The sequence below is a fragment of the Pseudopipra pipra genome, chromosome 1, assembly GCF_036250125.1.
Source record: "Pseudopipra pipra isolate bDixPip1 chromosome 1, bDixPip1.hap1, whole genome shotgun sequence".
Classification (NCBI taxonomy): Eukaryota; Metazoa; Chordata; class Aves; order Passeriformes; family Pipridae; genus Pseudopipra; species Pseudopipra pipra.
In genome coordinates this window covers 48568856-48586959 of record NC_087549.1, presented here as the reverse complement: position 1 = coordinate 48586959, position 18104 = coordinate 48568856, and the positions used below count along the sequence as shown (strand labels likewise).

The window sequence follows — 18104 nt, the reverse complement described above, 5'->3', positions numbered from 1 at the left end:
GCTGGAGGTATTCTGACAGGAAAATGATGCAGTATTTTAAATAATCCAGAACAGAACAAAGCTACATGATTTGTGCCTAGGCACAGTCACTTTTGCTTGTGGACACTGCCAAAAGTCTGACAGCAACCCAGAAAATCAATTCAGGAACAAGAGGAGTCAAGCAGCCTTAGCTATCAAACAGAACAAGTTGTGGAATAGATTTACAAACAGGTGTGTTTTGTGAGACACCTGAAGAACATTCAAATGCTACTGGCATTTGAATCAAATATGGCATCAAGAACATTCTAACCTTGTCTACTAGATTTCCCTCACTTCTGCTAATAAGGAGACAAAGTGAAACACAGAGAGAACAGAATTTGAGGTATCTATAAGAAACCCCAGATTCCAAACTGTGGTAACCAAGCATTTTCAAAATGGCACTTGTTCACATTGCCTCTCATCTGAGGGGCTGGGAGAATACCTTAAGCATCCATTAGCTGAAATAAGGCAGAACTTAACACTCACTCTCTGCAAGCCACAATAGGTGGTGGGTTTAACTTACAGACAAATCAATGCAGTCTGATATTGACGTAAAAATAGTCTGGGCTGGAACTCAAAATACGCAGATTGTATAAAGAAGGCCATGTTAGCCAAGCGAAAACAGGAATACTTGAAAGAAGTAGTTCAGCAGCTAAAGGTCCAATGCAAACACTTAAGTGCTTCTTTGACAGGAATTAATTCCTTCTCCCTTAAATTTGTAGGAACCACTTCTAACACTTGTAGAATGTGAATGTAAACAGGAGCATTTGAGAAAGACCTTTTAGCGGGAAGCAGAAAGTTACTTTGAAAGTGTCATGAATAAACTGAATCATTCCCAACAGTGATCTTTGAATTTAAGAACATGCAGGGAAACAAACTACTTTGTACAAATTGCTTGTAAAATTTACAGAATTCTGGTGACCATGTTCACTTAGGCATTTAATTATACCAAAGAATGTTCACAGAGGGGAACTGAAAAGACAGAAAAGATAATCAGAAACTAGTTCTAAGCATCTCAATTTCAACATCTGACATTTCAAAGAAGCAGATCATAACCTCTGCAGAGGCAAAAGAGTACTGTTTTGTTTGGATTGGGAATTCCAGCAAAGAGATCCAGTTTCTGAAAGTAAACCAGTTCTTTTCAAGAGACACTGGCCATTTTAAAGGTAAGGAAGATAAAAAAGTCCTTGGAAATCATGTGTGGCAAGTTATAGTGTGATGTCTGTGTGAAGGTCTTCCATGACCTTCACAACATTTAGGTGTAGTATTCCCTACTCTCTCCTGTCAAGTTGCACATGGAGCTTCTTTTTTAGTAACAGGATTATAAAGAAGCTCACTCAAAGAAGAAATGAGATTTTTAATGATTCCAAAATGCCCATTGTAAAGCATTTCCTCACCCACCTGTTGTTAAATTTGCACAAAGTCATTACTAAAGATTTCAAACTGAACTTGAATTTTCTTGTTTCCTTTTTTTATACACACTAAGTTACTCTTAATTATTTTGTTTGGTTCTTAAATATGAGTAATAAAACCAATTCAGGGCATGCCTAAAAACTTTTCCAATTGAGGAAGGAAAAAAAAAAAGACATTTGTACCTGTTTCTTCCAGCCATGCCGCTTTATATTTCCTTTGTTTGGTACTGAAAGCCAACCTTCAAGTCTTGATTCTGGTTTTTAAAAAATGCATATTTAATAATTTCACGTATTTATAACAATAAAGCAGGATAACACAAAAGCAAACTACTACGAGAAAGGAAGATGTACCACATGCAGTAATAGGCAATTACCTATTCAGCAAAGCAGAATAAAAAGCACAGCTAAATAAAATGAAGATATAAGCATTTAATTCATGCTTTATCACAAGCCAACATCTGATTACACAGTTACTGCACAATAAAAGTAAAGCTGTTCTCCTTGATGCCAACATCTAACATTGTATGTAAATAGTTTGCAAAGAGCCAGGCAGGAAACACTTTGCTTTGAAAATATGTTACAGTTTAAATTAAGAGATTTTTCAATATAAACATAATTTAACATTCAGAGGGGCTATATGAAAATAATCAGCAGGAAGATGCAGGAAGTAAAACAAATCAGATCCATATTTTCCACGGGAAACAAAAAAGGGAGAGAGAGCACAAGAGCAGGCAAAGCTACAAGGGTGTCCCCATTACTCACAGAAGATAAGCATAGGAGATAATTAAATAAGGAATGCAGGAAGAATCAACTAGATACAAAGAATAAGAGACAAGCATTTTATTCAAATTTTCAGTGAAAAATTCTCCAAAGAGCAATGTAATAATGTGTGTTCCCACTACAAAACTACTGAAATAATTTAGCAATGATACAAAGAAGGGCCACAAGAAAATTGGCATTCTGCCTAATGTGAATGGTAGATTTAAAAAATCCTTCCAGCTAACTAACAGTAGTTTCTAAAATTTAAAATTATGAAACCAGACAATGATAGTGAGAGAGCTATTCCATTAACCTGAAATGACACAGTAAAGTCCCACAATTTTGGAAATGTTAGAATGAAGTAATCAATAAATCTATTTCACAATTGAGAATTTTTTTAAAATTATTGTAAAAATGTGATTTGAAAAAAAAATGTCAGAAACAGAGCCAATAGCTAATGTATGTATTCTTCATAATAAACTTAACTGGCAGCACTGAAAACTTCTAAAACATTAAGTTAAAGTTTTCTGAACTATTCTCCACAAATACTTATATAAGAAGGAGCTACTGGTCCCTTTTATCCTTCAGGAATAACTCTTTGTGAGGTATATTGCAGCAAGCTCCGAAAATACACCCAAATATCTAAATTATTGTCCATATGCTTTGCTCTGTAAAATTACAGTGAGACTGACAGCCTAGCAAGGTATTAAAGTCAGGCATGAAAAAGACTTTCCCATATTAGCCTTACAGCATTACAATATTTAGAAGATGACTACACTTAGAAATATAGAATCATTTCCTAACATTCCTCCACACAGAATAGCCTCAAAATACTGTGGGACTACTGAACTACTGAAATCAATCAGAAGAAAGCCATGATAGTAGAATTCATTTCAGTAAGAGAATATCTCAGAAAAATGAAGGAAATTTGCACTTCCCTGCCTCTCCTATCTCCATAAGAAAAATGGGGTTTGGGGTTTTGCCCTCAACCCCTCCCCTCTTCTTGATACAGTAGCTGTGGAAAAGGAAACCTATTTCCTTCATGCCTACAGGCATCACTGACAATGCTTACCTTGTTTGGAACACCTTGATTCTGACACCAGGAGAAGAGCCTTCCATTTTTAGAAATTACAGAAAGACCCTAAAACTCAACTCCTCCCTTGCAAAATAAAGGGATTAATTGCTAATAAAGAACATATTGTGGATGACTGCAGTTCAGAAGGAATACAGGAAGGATGACTGTTGTTCAAAGAGAATATGTATGCATCTGTATAAATTGCAGCATACGAAAATCTGGAAAGATCCAATAATAATACATTTTAAAAGATGCTTATAGGGACAGTATGAGCAGGAGTTGTTCTAAGTTCACTTCTATTTCGGCACATTCTGAAAACAATTTCAAAAGAAGTAGGAAGTGAATGAGGTATTTCAAATGAATCAGCTGACATTCTTTTCTGTCTACTACAAATCTATTTTAGTGAGCAAATTCTGTCTGAATGAGAGATGATTTCTGAGCTGTGAATAACATCTTGCAGTTGGAAATAAGTTTCTGAACACACTCCTTTTCAACAAAGCTAACATTCGTCTGGAACCAAATGTACTCTTAAAAGGGTGGTAGATGAGCTCTTTCATTCCAACCTTGCCACAAAGGTTTCTTCCAAGTAATATTTATAGTGCATTTTAATTTCCCTCGACAAGTTAGCTAGCACAACTGCAAATGCTCATCTGGCCATTTCACAAATATTTGATCCAGAAGAATAATATTTATGAGTGTTCTGATTAAGTAATTAAGAAAATATGGGCTATCTAGACTATGAAAAAGATTCTTCCATCCCTGTCTTTAAAAATAGCCTCAAAACTATTGCCTGAAAACGTCCCTGTATTTTGGAAAGAATCACAGAATTGATACTTTATTTGCAGTCCAGAAAATCTAAGATAGGCCTCAAAAATATCTGATGGCTTAGGCCTCAAAAATATCTTACGGCTAGCTGGATCTGAATAGGATATGAAGAAAGAATTTCATAAAGGCTACAGATCTTATAGTTATCTCTGAATATATTTTAAATTGAGATTTTTATTCTAAACATCTTCATGGTTAGTATTCATACTGCCAGGATTCATAGGGATTCAGTATGATAACAGTGAGTTCTAACTGTAAGACTTCAATAAACCAAGTCTTACAGACAAGACAACCATGGCTGTACTGATTTACGAGATGTTTTGTTGTTCTGGAGCTAAGTAGCACAGGCGCTTTCACAAGCGGCAGAGCACCTCTTTCCAATGCTTTAGAATTCCTACTCCTCAAGACTCTTCCACAGTTAACAAAAACATGGAGATACTACCTTGCTAATTCTTTCCAGTCCACTCTTCCCACTTGATTATTTCCTTCCTCAGATTGTCTTACTATAATTTCATGTGTATCTCACCAAGGACTGCCAACTGGATCTTGCCTTGAAGTTTATTCAGGTGACGGCTACTTGCAGGTACTTCAGAAAGTCCTAGCTGAGCCCATATTGCAATAAAACTGTTGGCTTTAATGCTCCGTGTTTATTATTCCCTCCTATCTTTGCACAAAACATGATTTATAACACATGCTGTAAAATATTATGTGCTGCAGTTAAACCTGTAGGTCAGCTCAATTGCTCAAATTATCTTGCCAATCAGATGAAAAGAAGCAATTCACAACAGGTTAAGTGCCCTATAACAGCTAGGAGAAAAAAAACCTTAAGTTTCTGATTATGTTCTGTCTTGACAAAGAAGAATTCTGTTTACAATCATGCAAGTATTAAGACTTCCTAAGTCCAGCCAGGAGGAAGAGGCATTCCAAAGGCACCATTTGCAAAAAGCAAATATCTCAGCTGTTTCAGCAAGGACTGTTAACACTGGAGATATCAGCTGAGATATGAGCTGCTATCTGAATCAATAATCAGGAGTGAGAGTTACTAAACATGCCTAGGACTGAATACAAGGAAAGCCTTCCTCCATGTTGTGATTTTTCCACCTAAGTAAGCAAAAGCCTGAGAACAGCCTGGATGGTCTAAAGGGGCCAATCCCTACCTTGGGAGAGCATAAACTGCCCTGGGAGCTACCAGAACTCAAGGGATATTTAGCTCAATGACAGACAGAAACCACCTCCAAGTGAAATGCAGCTGTAAAAGGTGTGTTACCATGTGATTTCTCTGTATCTACCTCTAAATAGAGAATTTTTTCCTTAAAATTTTCTGAGTATTAAAAATTCATTTTAGTATTACCTTGAGTTTATTCAAATCTTTCTGACCCCAAAAGTTTACAAGAGGCTCTTCCTATAAATTGTGAATTCTACTTTTGTAGCCTCTCTGGTGGCTGGTAACCTAAACTCCCCAATTAGACAAGACACGAACCTCTCTGCCATGCAGGACAGCAGAAAATGCCAAAGAGCCAGGGTCTCTCTGGAATTCCAACAACTTTACTATTACACCATTTCATACCAATTTTTTTCTTCTATTAAACCAGAGACTGCCTGCCCACTGCCAGAATTGAGACTATGGAATCATTCTTTTATACATGTTCACATTATTTTGTGTCTTCATTTTTTTCCCCTCGTGATGTTTTTGCTGTGACAGGAAACTGAATAAATCATACTATAATTACTTATTTTGAAATTTGACAATTTATTTGCTTTATATTTTTTTTAGGAATGTCTTTGCTTTAAGAACTGGTGCAACAGACAGAGAATCCTATTGACTGCTCATCACATCCAGCTCTTTAACAAGATGCTGTTCAAGGTGCTCTGAAGGAATGCCTATATTTGGGCTATGGAAGTGATGGGAACTTAGCACATAGTTGAAGACAATCAATGTCATACAACTAAATTGTAGCAAATGAACCACTGTGATATGTCACCTTCTGTTTTGAAGACTAATTACTTGATTTGCAGGAAAATAACTGTGCACTGGATAATGTCCTCTTTCTGTGGCACGGGCTATTTCTACTTCGAAGTCTGGCTGGTTTTTGTCCTTATAACACTACTGCACTCCTTTTCTGTGCTCTGCTTGGCTCTTTGACAAGCGTGTGAAATTTGACTGTCCTAATGTCACTTCATCTCCTTTAATTACTAAACTGCTTCTTATTCAGATCCTGATCAACTCACTCAAAAAAACTCAAAAAACACCAAAACCAAGCCAAACCAAAAAAACAAGCAGCATGTAGGAACACGATGTAGAGGAGTCCTAATAATATGTATTAGACTTCCTACCTGTATCACACAGTAACACCAGCAGCACAACTGCAGTAAAAATCAGAGGCATGCGTAGAGAAAAGGGCAAAAAAGAGAAGACGAGAAATGAAAGGCTAGTAAAAAAGAAATAGTTTGAGGGGTCATGAGTATAGAAACAAACCCCTCACTAAAGAACACCAAAAGAACTTCTACTAATTGTGATGTTCTAATTAACAATGAACAGCTGACTTGAAAAGCTCTTGCACAGACTGAAATTTCTGCCTCAAAATTGAAGCGACAGGTCATGCCGCCAGAAGTCTGATTACACATCTCCAGAGGTAAAACTGAAAATAACCTTCCTTAATTAGGCAGACAAAGAAAGAGCTTTTTTCCTAGTCTTTCCAAGATCTGAGACACAATGGGGTCATATTGACACACTACCGCCATTAAGAAGAAAACAGGGAAGGTACCTATGCCCAGAAGGATGCATTTGTGTTTTCCGTGTAATACATAACAGACATTAACTGAAAATGGCTGAAAAGGAAAGTGATGAAGTTCAAAACTACTTTTTTATGCAGAATAAATCAGGTCTGTTTTGTTGTAGAAAAAACCCCCTAAACTTCTCAATTTACAAGAATTCAGAAATTTTCAATTAAAAATTACAAACGACAGTGTTCTTCAATTAGGAGACACTTAAAAACACAAGGCTTGATTCCAAATAGTAACTTGAGGGGAGAAAAGAACCCCTCTGATTTCTTTTTTACCTCCATTAAATGGAATACACTGCAAATGAGTATCTAAAAGAAAAACTCCTGAGAAGTACTGATAGTTCAGAAATACCAGAGGGAGTTCCTAGCAGGAACTCCTAGTTTCCTAGCTAAGGAAAAATAATGTTCCTTAACCAATTTAATAGATCTAAGAACTCAATGGAAGTTTGGTCTAGAAGATGTTTTCAAAAGACAAAAAACAGACATTCTCTTTACAAGATGGCAATTGCCTGAGGCTTTTACAGATCAGACTGAAGAGTGCAAAAGGCTTCTTGAACAGAATGGAAGTTGTGAAGAAAATTACTATCATTATCTGAACGAAAATCTATTCTAGAATGAAATTCATTAAAATACTAACTAAAAAATCTAAAAATACACTAGGGGAAGACAGGACACAAAAACAGACACAGAAAGGAATAACTACACAAAAACATATACGAACACTCATGACCTACCTGAAATTTCAATCACTCTAAGACCCCTGGAAAAATTCTAGAATGTGGCAATTTGAGCAGCATGAAGTACATTAACAGTAAAAGACACACCTAAAATAATTCTATTTACTTTCATCTGACTACTCATCCACTGCAGTCTTAAAGTACACAAAATAGTATTCCGGTTTTGTATGTTTAAAAATATTTTTCAACAATAGAAATCAGGCCATAAATCTTTAAGCACGTACGACAAGTTTATTTATTAAGATGTTCACAATGAATTCTAAAAATACTTACCCATATAAAAAAAAATAAACCTAACTCTGACATATGGAAATTGTCAAACATGGCTTATTGCCTCTAAGCGTTTTCTTTTCCTGTATCAAGAGATACAGAAATGGATCATGTGAAAGTACAAACTGATTACACTTTTTAAACACTGGGGAAGAGGAGAGGTACATCACTAACCCATGTAACAGTGGGTCTCAAAGTATAGTGCCTGGAACTGACACCACATAGAAATGGCTGGCTACACTGTATTATTTGTTCTTAGTTTAACCTGCTAAATCAGAGTGTCATAAAACCATAAATGGAAATTCCTACAATTGTTTTTCACATCAGCAATTATTGCCACTTGTCACAGTGGTCTACATGACTGTGAGTAAGAACAGACAAGACCAAGGCAAGTTTGCATTCAAGATATAAAATACAATCACGATGTTGAGGAAATGCTGGCCCTGTATTCTGCTCACTGAACATAGCCCATTGTATTCACTGTATTCAAGAAACAGCAAATGTAAAGATACTCTTTCCAAAAAGTGGATATAAATTATGCTAATGCCAAGCAATACAGTAGAAAATGTGATGTGAGAATAAATTAAGATTAAATATAAGCAGCTAAGCTATGAAATAAAAAAAAAATGAACAAAGAAAGGAAGCAGAGATGTGATACAGAGAAAGACAGACAGAAGATTTTAAAAGGTAGTAAACTTTTTCGAAAGAATACCTTCCAAAACTATGTGCATGCACAAGATCAAGTAGTTCAACATGTTTTTCTCTTACCTGAAATATTTCCATCCGTTTCATCTGTCGGGAGACTAGCAACACTGGTAGAATCCATTCCTTGCTGGAGATCCACAATTTTCCTTCGTAGTTGTTCTATGTCACTCTCTTTACTATCCAGCTGCATCTGGAGCTCATTCCTGTACGTAGATTCTTCTGCTAGTTGCTGTATTTATATACATGTGCACAGTTAGTGGGATACCAAAGTATTCTGAACACAAACCTCATTACTATTTTTTTCAGATATCTTGATATTTTTGATAGTATTGACATAAACTATTATAGTAGAAGTTTTTGTTTAGCCTTGGAAGGAAAAAACTTAAATATCAAAGATCCAGCAATGTATTCAAGCATAAAACAGTCTATTCTAGATTCATCTATTGATCTATTAAATTACCATTTGTTAGGAAAAGGAGACCATCTATCAGCCAAATGAACTGATAGTTTGCTATCAGTTTAGTAAGCTGAACAGTATTCAGGTTTTTAGCCTTTGTAACATATCAGTAACCTCCACAGTTAAGAATTTAGAAAGGGGAAATGAATGAGAACCAGCACTTATCAAGTTCTCTGCCTCACTAAAATTCTGTAGCCTAAAACATCTGAAACAGAACTTTTTTCAAGTGGACTAGGAGTTAAGACGTTTTTCCTGCAGAGACAATTCCATAATGGGACAAAAAAAATTTAGATTATTTTACCGCTTGCATTTCATTGAGCTCCTTTTGGTATTTCACTACCATCTGATTGAATTTCTCTTTTTCTTGATTAAGTTCTAACTGCAGCTTTCGGTTTTCCTTCTCTTTCTTCCTCAAATCTTGCATGTTAGCTTTTTTCCTGTCTATTTTAAAATCTTTCCGATTCATTATCTCAGCCAGTTTGTTGACAGCCTGTTAAGAAAAAAGAGAACCAGTGGAAAAAATGATATATGCTAGCATGTTTCATACAAAACTTCTTAGTTCCTCTAGTTACAGGATTCAACTAATAAAAACCCTTCATCAACATAAATGGCCCTTACTCATGACCAAAGTAATACTGAACAGTACACAACATCAAAACTTATTCTTTCAACTGTAAATATCAACAATGCATATTGTACATCATGGTTAATATAAACTTAATTTCGAAGGAACCAACTGTGAGTTCACAAAAGCAATAAACCTAAAATATTTCTGTTATGCAAAGTAATCGTTGCTATTAAATTGCATAAAAAGTTATACCTGTGTCTTCAAAGTTCTTTCATTGCTTATGCTCTTCTCATACTGCATTCTAATATTATTGATTTCCTCCTCTTTCTTCATTTTGTAATCTGTTAAAATAATATTCAACTTTGAGACATTTTAGGACAAGATAAATATTTCTAAAATTAATTGCTTCTACAATTGCATCTTCTTTTTATCCCTCCCTTTTCCCATTGTGTTCCTTATTGAGTAAAATACAGTTTGCAAAGATAAAGGTTACCAGTTTAATGCTACTATAATGATAGAAAATCACTAGAAGGATATATCAGAAAGGTACCAAGATAAACACTAAAGCCAACACATGTATTTTTATTTCCTGATGATGATTAAGTTAGTTGTTCCACTTCCTTCATGTTTGCACTATCAAAAGTGTCTCTGTAGTACCAAAAATTACTTCAGTACCCACACAGAATAAGACTGATATGACTGGACTCGTATTTAGTACAGATTCTCAAATCAGCCATGAAGAGAGCATGGGGAAAAAGGCTTTTTTTAAACAAGGAATGATCCTGTTACATACCCCCCACCCCCTCTCACACACCATTTACTCAGTTCTACCAATCTTTCTATCACATCTCCAGTCTGCTGATTTGTTTCCAAAGTATCTGTAAGCATGCAGTTCACTGATAAGAATTTCCCACCAAAACTACAAAGTTAAAGAACGATTTTTAAGTACTCAAAAGTAACAAACTTAAAAATACTGAAAATGCTTGCTCACCCAATTCCTGCTACTATGAAAATGTAGAACTAAGGAAAAATATTTTAGTATGCCTTCCTGCCTACATACTGTTTGCAAAGACACTGGCAACAGAACCAATAAGGCCTTTACTCTTTTAGTCTTCAGGTATTAAAGCATACATTCCAATTTGCTCAAACAAAAAACCATGGGAGCAAAAAGTACCTTCCCATACAGTCAGAATGCATATAAATAGAATGCCCATCCACTGATCTGCATAACCTCACAACTTAGATTCCATGCCAAAGTGAGATCTTAAGGAAATTGAAATACTGATATGGCTTTACTGTAAATACTGGAGATAGACACAAACATTTTAATAAATACATTGTGTGCAATATGAAATGCAGAAAATACTTTACCTTAATAATTTTTTGCACACAAGGGCAAGGCTGGAAGAAGAAGGTTAGACAGACAATATATGGATGAGCTGTAGTGGACAGGCATTCCTGCTTATGCCATCAGGAACTTAGCACTAAATTGTTTTTAAAAAGTGAGAAAGGCAGTATGAGCAGAAACTCACTTTTTCCTACCTGGTACAGCTGAGGTTTTAATTATTTTCAACAATAAAGACAGTACATGAAAATGGAAACAATATAGTACAGAGTGATAATTAGAAACATAGAATGGTTTAGGTTGGAAGAGACCTTAAAGGTAATCTAGTCCAACCCTTTGGCAGTAAGTAGGGGTATTTTCATCTAGATCAAGCTGCCCTGAGGCTTGTCCAGCCTGAACTCGATGGTTTCCAGGGATGGGACATCCACTACCTCTTTGGGCAACCTGTTCCAGTGTTTCACTACCCTCACTGTAAAAAACGTCCTTATATCTAGTCTGAATCTACCCTATTTTAGTTTAAAACCATTATCCCTTGTCCTATTGCTACAAGCCCTGCTAAAAAGGTTGTCCCCATCTTTCTTATAAGTCCCTTTAAGCACTGAAAGGCTGCTATAAGTTCTCCCTAGAGCCTTCTCTTCTCCAGGCTGAATAAGCCCAGCTCTCAGCTTTCCTCACAGAAAAGGTGCTCTATCCCTCTTATCCTCTTTGTGGCCCTCCTGTGGACTCGTTCAACAGGTCCATGTCCTTCCTTTGGTGGGGACCCCAGAGCTGGATGCAGTACTCCAGGTGGGGTCCCTTGAGAATGGAGGAGAGGGGCAGAATCACCTCCCCCAGCCTGCTGACCACACTTCTGATGCTGCCCACAATGCAGTTCAGGACATGGTTGTCCTGGGTTGTGAGCACACATTGCTGGCTCATGTCCAACTCCTCACCCACCAGCACCCCCAAGTCCTTCTCAGCAGGGCTGCTCTCCATCCCTTCATCCCTCAGCCTGTATTGATTCTGGGGGTTGTCCTGACCCAGGTGCAAGACTTTGCATTTGGCTCTGTTGAACTCATGAGATTCCCACAGGTCCACTTCTCAAGCTTGTCTAGGTCTCTCTGGATGGCATCCCAGGCTCAGCATCACTCAGCTTGCTGAGGGTGCACTCGATCCCACTGTCTGTGTCATGGATGAAGATACTGAACAGTACTGGTCCCAGTACAGATCCCTGAGGGACACCACTTGTCACTGATGTCCAATGGGACACTGAGCCATTGATCCCTACTCTCTGGATGAGACAATCCAGCCAATTCCTCATCCACCAAACAGTCCATCCACCAAACCCACATCTCTCCAATTTAAAAGGAGGGATATTGTGGGGGACCATGTCAAATGCTTTACAGAAGTCCAGTAAATGACATCTGTAGCCCTTCCCTTGTCCACTGATGGAGTCATTCCATCACCTCCCTGTCCTCCATGTGCCTTAGCAGAGCTTCTAGGAGGATCTGTTCCATGATTTTTCCAGGCACAGAGCCAAGGCAGACAGGTCAGTAGTTCCTTTGTACCCTTTTAAAAATGGTGCAATTTACATATAAGATATATTTTCAAATTCATTTGTGTTTCAAAACAGATGAATTAAAACTCCATAAATGACATACCTTCCTCCTGTTTCTTAAATTTTTCATTGATCTCTGTGTTTTCCTTTGTTATCAAATCAACATCTTTGGTTAATGTATTATTGGTTTCTTCCAGCTATATGAAAACAAACACATTTTAAAATAAAGAACTTGCCATAAATCCTAAAAATATTTATAACAGTATAATTTTAACTACCCTTAAATCTATACCAACCACTTACTTCAAACACATTCCCGCCTATGTGAATTTTTAAACTATTCTTCTGTGCTGTCTTGATTTACCAGAAGGCTCAAAATACACCTGTCACAGATAATTTTTTTTTAAATGATCTTTGCAGAACTGACAACACTGTAATATATAATTAAAAACTCAAGTTAGATTGTCAGTTATTGAATGTGGCAATTTGTGGTACTTTGGAAGAAGTAGTACCTAGAGACCTGACCCCTTGAATCCAGACAAAAAAGCAGCTAACAGATGCTACAACTCCAGCATTAAAGGCTACAGTAGACACAAGGCATTTACTACTAAATAATTGTCATAAATCATGAAAAACAGGTATAAATCAGGAGAAAAATAAAACTAACTTTGGTCTATGTCAAAGCATATGTAGATAAATACACACATAGGTTGATAAAAAAAAAATCTGGAAAGGAAACCCATGACTCTTCAGATATGTGAATATGTTAGCTCCCACAGCCAAGATCACCTAACAAATACATATTAAAAACTAGACATAACTTTATTCTTGAAAAAGGTTTTGTTTGAAGCCTATACAAATGATTGTGTATCAAGCTGTCTGAAAAAATTATCAGAATATTTGAAACCAACAAACATATTGGCAAGAAGGTATTACTTTGATGCCACAGAGATAATCTTCTAAATGCTTCTTAAGAAATGGTGGTATTCTGGAGATTTCAAGCTTAAAAAAGAAAACACATGAAACAAACACTAGTTCCAATATCTTTACACAGAGATGGAATACCCATGGCAGTGCCGACAAAGCTTTGAGAAACTGAGCCTAGTTATGTCTAGAGTTTTACACCCCCAGGATTCTTAAGAAAATGTGCATAGCTGATGTTAAATGGGAAAAAAACAATAATGATAAAATGACTATGCTACATACGGCTTGCTGTTCGAGACTCTTCAGTTAAACACATTTATCGATCACTAACACTCAGAAGTTATGGTATAAAATACCTTCAAAAATTACAGTTTGGGGGTTACTCAAGACTCTCAAGTGGGTTATTTTAAAAACTAAGTTACTTTGCAGTAGGAGTCTCTAATACACTGCTCTACAAATCTACAAGATTTAAATAATGACAGGAAGCAAGTACCAAAGCCTAATAACTGAATTAGAGACATTCACTTGATTTTCCTTTTGGCTTCACCTCAGATTAATCAAGTCTATGTTCCTTTGGGAGTCCACATGAGGTTCCAAGTGAGCCCAAAACTTAAGATACTTGACTTATCACTTAAGACCACAATAAGATTTTATAAATTAAAACCATGAATTTATGTTTCTGGCTGAAAGAGATATATATATAAGCATTAATAACAGTTAGTTTACCCTTCTTATGATGCTGTCCATATCAGTCAATTCTTGCCTGTGTCTTGATGCTGCTTTTTTGCTTTCCTGACTCAATTCAAAGTACTGTTCTTCAAGGAGTGCTCGTGCCAACCGTTCTGACTCAGCTTTGGTTTCAGCTAAATCCAACTGGGTAGTGAGCGTTTCTCTGTAAAAAAAGACGTCAGGATTTCATTCTTCTACGCAAAACATCGTAAACTTTCAGGAAGACTATCAGACCCAAATTATACCGCTCAGCTAATTGTCACTATCTTAGTTTCTTAAGAAAAGCAAGACTTACAAAATCATGCTCTGTACACTTGTATCTTTTGATGGTCTACACAAATGACAGCAGGAAACTTATTATGATTTCATTAAAATTTCAATCATCCATGAAACACCAAGCTAAATTCTCATGTCTTTGAGGAATCAAAAATAAAATTAAATTACATGTAAAGAGTAGTCCATCAAAATGTACTTAGCCCACATTCACCCATTATCACAATTCTCACAGTAGTATCCAAGTGAGAAATGTTTATGATGAACAAAAGATTGTAGAGAACAGTGAGGGAACAGAATGTAAAGAGTCTATAAAAATAAGTAAGAAAAAAAACAACAGCAAGAATAAAAGAAGTCTCACCTATCTCTTCTGCCCTCCCTATTTTTTTTCTTTTTAAGTTAGATACTACTCTTGAACAACTTCGCATACTGATGCATTTTTCTCCTACATCATATTTATTAGCACACTATCCTTTCTTTCTTCCTTTTTTAGCCCACCAAAATGCACCATGAACACTGTACATAACTTCTGCCCTTCAGATTCTGGTTTTGCAATGCTGATGCTCAAGTAGAACAAGAGACTCGGACTTTAGAAGAAAGAAACTACCTCATGCATAAGGCTACAGTCTCCTTCAGGATAAACATATAAATTAAGAAATCGGAAAAGCAAGCTTAAAAAACTTATTTGCTAGCTTAGAATATAGTACTAGTATACTAAATTTTGAATTCAAAGACTCTTCATTAACTTTTCTTAAATTATTTTATTGAGTATAGGAATATACCAGGATTATCAGGATAATATAATCAAATAAAAAAAGTTGTTACATAGGTGAGATGATTACCACAAATTGTAATTTTTTTTCAAATTTTTGCATGTTACTGAATTCTCAGAGAATTCATCTTCTTCCAAACACTACAGTGTCCAAAGCAAATATGAATAATCATATTTGGCTTTGTGAGCCAGCATAGGTAACATCCTATGTATTTGCCATCTTACAAGATGTTATGGAACACTTTTAAGACCTGTCTTTTCCTGAAGGAATTAAAACATCTTAAATCTGAATCAAAATCTTCATGAGTGAGATGATACTACACAGAAAAACTTATGTGTATTTGAGAAACACAATAAATATACTTTTCATTTTGCAACTCCTGCATTTTTCTTTGCGTTTCTTTATTCTTTTCATCAATTTCCTCTTTCAGTTCCTTAACCTGAGTTTTGTAAAGTGTCTGTAAAAGAAAGCATAAAAAAAAAATCATTATTCAAATTCCATACTGAAAATTTCCTTTGTTTTCAGACTAGTTAGTCTGAATCTGTCAAACCACAACACATGCCAATACTGTCTTTAATGAAATTTCCTCCTTCCTACCTGTCTGAGATGCTTCTCCCTTTTCCCTTGGGTAGGGAACTGATGTGACCAGGTTAGTTTTCATTTATCTAATCTATTTTCCTACACAGATGCACAAACACTTTGCACTGTGCTTGCAATAGTGAAGGAAGGCACTAGGACACAGCAGAGAAAGTCTCTGAGAGACAATAGGACAAAAACTGCATGCTCTTGTACCATCACTGTCTCAAAATGTTAGTCAAATAAGCCTGCTACTGACCCATGCTTTCACCTGTTGTATTCTCTTTGTGTCCATGTGTCTTTTCTCTTAAAGTTTTTTGCGTGCACACTTTGTGTGCAGTGATTCGACTGAGGCCTGATTTATGTGAATGACTTCTGTGAATGACTTCTGTTCTTAATTACTGTATTGTTATTAACACCACTCATAATTCTGAAAGTTAAAATTTGGTCTTCTACAGTAAACTACTTTTGCTGAATATTCAGGCTGAATTATGAATGTCTCATTTAAACTACATGCTAGTGAAAAAAGGGAAAACTGAGAATTAAATACAATGTTCTGGATCTACTTATGTCATTAAAAAATGCACAAAACACCCCCTGTAACACATAATGAAACGCCAATCATATGCAGTTTAGCAAATATAAAAATTTTTATTGCCCCTTGAAGGAAGAACTGAATTTGAAAGTAATTCCCAAACTGAAATGAGACTGTCCATATTCACAAATGCATCTGAAGTTCAGGTGTTACAGAGAATCTCATGCTATTGTTTCTTTTCACAGAAAGGAAACAGATCAAACTACATCTATGAAATACACATTTTGGCTACCTGGAGTACCCAATAAGGCTCTTCAGGTGCAGAGATTCAGGTGCAGAGAAGGCATCTTTTTAGAAGATGCAGAATGCTACTGGATCTATGGTTCTTAAATATGCTTAAGGCAGATCAATACCATGCATTATTTTCCAGTAAGCATGGAAATTTTGAACTCTCTGTAAAGTTTGCCATTATGTCAGAAAAGTATCTCTTTTCCAACCTCAAGATAGGAACTACTCTGATGAATACTTCAGATAAGAGTAATTCAATGTAATATAAAAGTTTTGACAAACAAGCACAAAGCAACATTTTAGATACTGTATCTAACATTCTCTAACATTTTTTCATTGTTTGTATTTCAAGCAGGATTTTCTGCATTGCTGATTTATGCCAGGCTGTTATTTACGTTTAAAAAAATCTTAGTATCTATTAACTATGCACTGTTAAATGATTTTATGTCAAAATGTAGCATACACAATTCTTGGTAAATCTTACCGAAAAATACTGCTCAGCTTCAAGCTGATCCTGAAGCTCACGCATTTGACATTCATTTCCTCTGTACTGCCTTTGAAGAAATAAAAATGGAAAACATGTAAGAAGTCAGCTACTAACAAAAGACAAAGACAATTTCTAAGTAGAACAGCATCCTATGACAATCTTACATTTGCACACATATTATTTCATGAAAACTAACAGTTTGCTGTATCCTAAAATTCTGATTTAATTACATTTCTTATTCTAAACTGATGATCATCTCAGTATGTAATTTAGAAGATGAGAAGTCGTCCAAATGGACAAATGTTAAGCCAGCTGAAGGAATATACAATAGAACCCTAATTAATGAAAAATGCCTTCAGTCAGTTTAAGAAATGTTAAGAAAATTAATCAGGTAATTAAAGGGGAAAAAAAGCTACTGACTCCCATATACTAAATGTAAGAATCCCATATGATTTAGTAAGTAGTATCACAGTCACTCAAATAAAAGTGGCATATATATATATATGGCATATATATGTGTTGACATAGAAAGATGAGTCAAGAACTGGTCTGCATCATAGCTCATAACAAAACTATTCCAACACTGAAGGCTACATACAGAAATCACAACATGCAGCTAAAAATACTCTTTTAGTTTAGGAAAAAATGCCTATGCACCAGATAACTTTATTCAGTAACAGGAACAGGCAAAACAGTACATGTATAATTAAGCGATTTTTTCCATTTTACATCAGATTTTTACTTACTTAGTAAGTTGAGCCGATTCGAATTCCAGTAACCTCTTTGCTTCCAACAAGGTATTGATTTCCTGTTTCAGCTGCTTCTCGGAACTCTTTAAGTTATCAGCTTCAAAAGCTTGTGCCTTTAATTCATTCTGTGCCATTATTCGCTTATTTGTCTCCTGTTCTAGCTTAAATGTCAGATTCTTTACCTAAATGAGACATATTTCAATTTAGGAGTGCTTGCTAAATAACCAGTTGCATGCGGTTGAACATGTTTTATATCTGGATTATTTTATATTAAACACC

At 35.7% G+C, this 18104-nt stretch overlaps 1 protein-coding gene across 7 annotated transcripts in view; it reads right to left on the bottom strand.

Moving 5' to 3' along the window:
* ROCK1 (Rho associated coiled-coil containing protein kinase 1) overlaps window positions 1-18104 on the bottom strand; it is an 86369-nt gene that overhangs the window by 11568 nt on the left and 56697 nt on the right. For 3 of the 7 annotated variants that reach the window (XM_064655581.1, XM_064655590.1, XM_064655600.1), the window contains 9 exons: window positions 17823-18007; window positions 17074-17143; window positions 15553-15647; window positions 14142-14307; window positions 12595-12688; window positions 9862-9950; window positions 9343-9531; window positions 8648-8813; window positions 1614-1684 (listed from right to left, as the gene is read on the bottom strand). In XM_064655581.1, coding sequence (XP_064511651.1) covers window positions 1614-1684; window positions 8648-8813; window positions 9343-9531; window positions 9862-9950; window positions 12595-12688; window positions 14142-14307; window positions 15553-15647; window positions 17074-17143; window positions 17823-18007 — 1125 coding nt within the window. The other 4 variants (XR_010430750.1, XR_010430751.1, XM_064655614.1 and 1 more) reach the window with 4 other exon arrangements.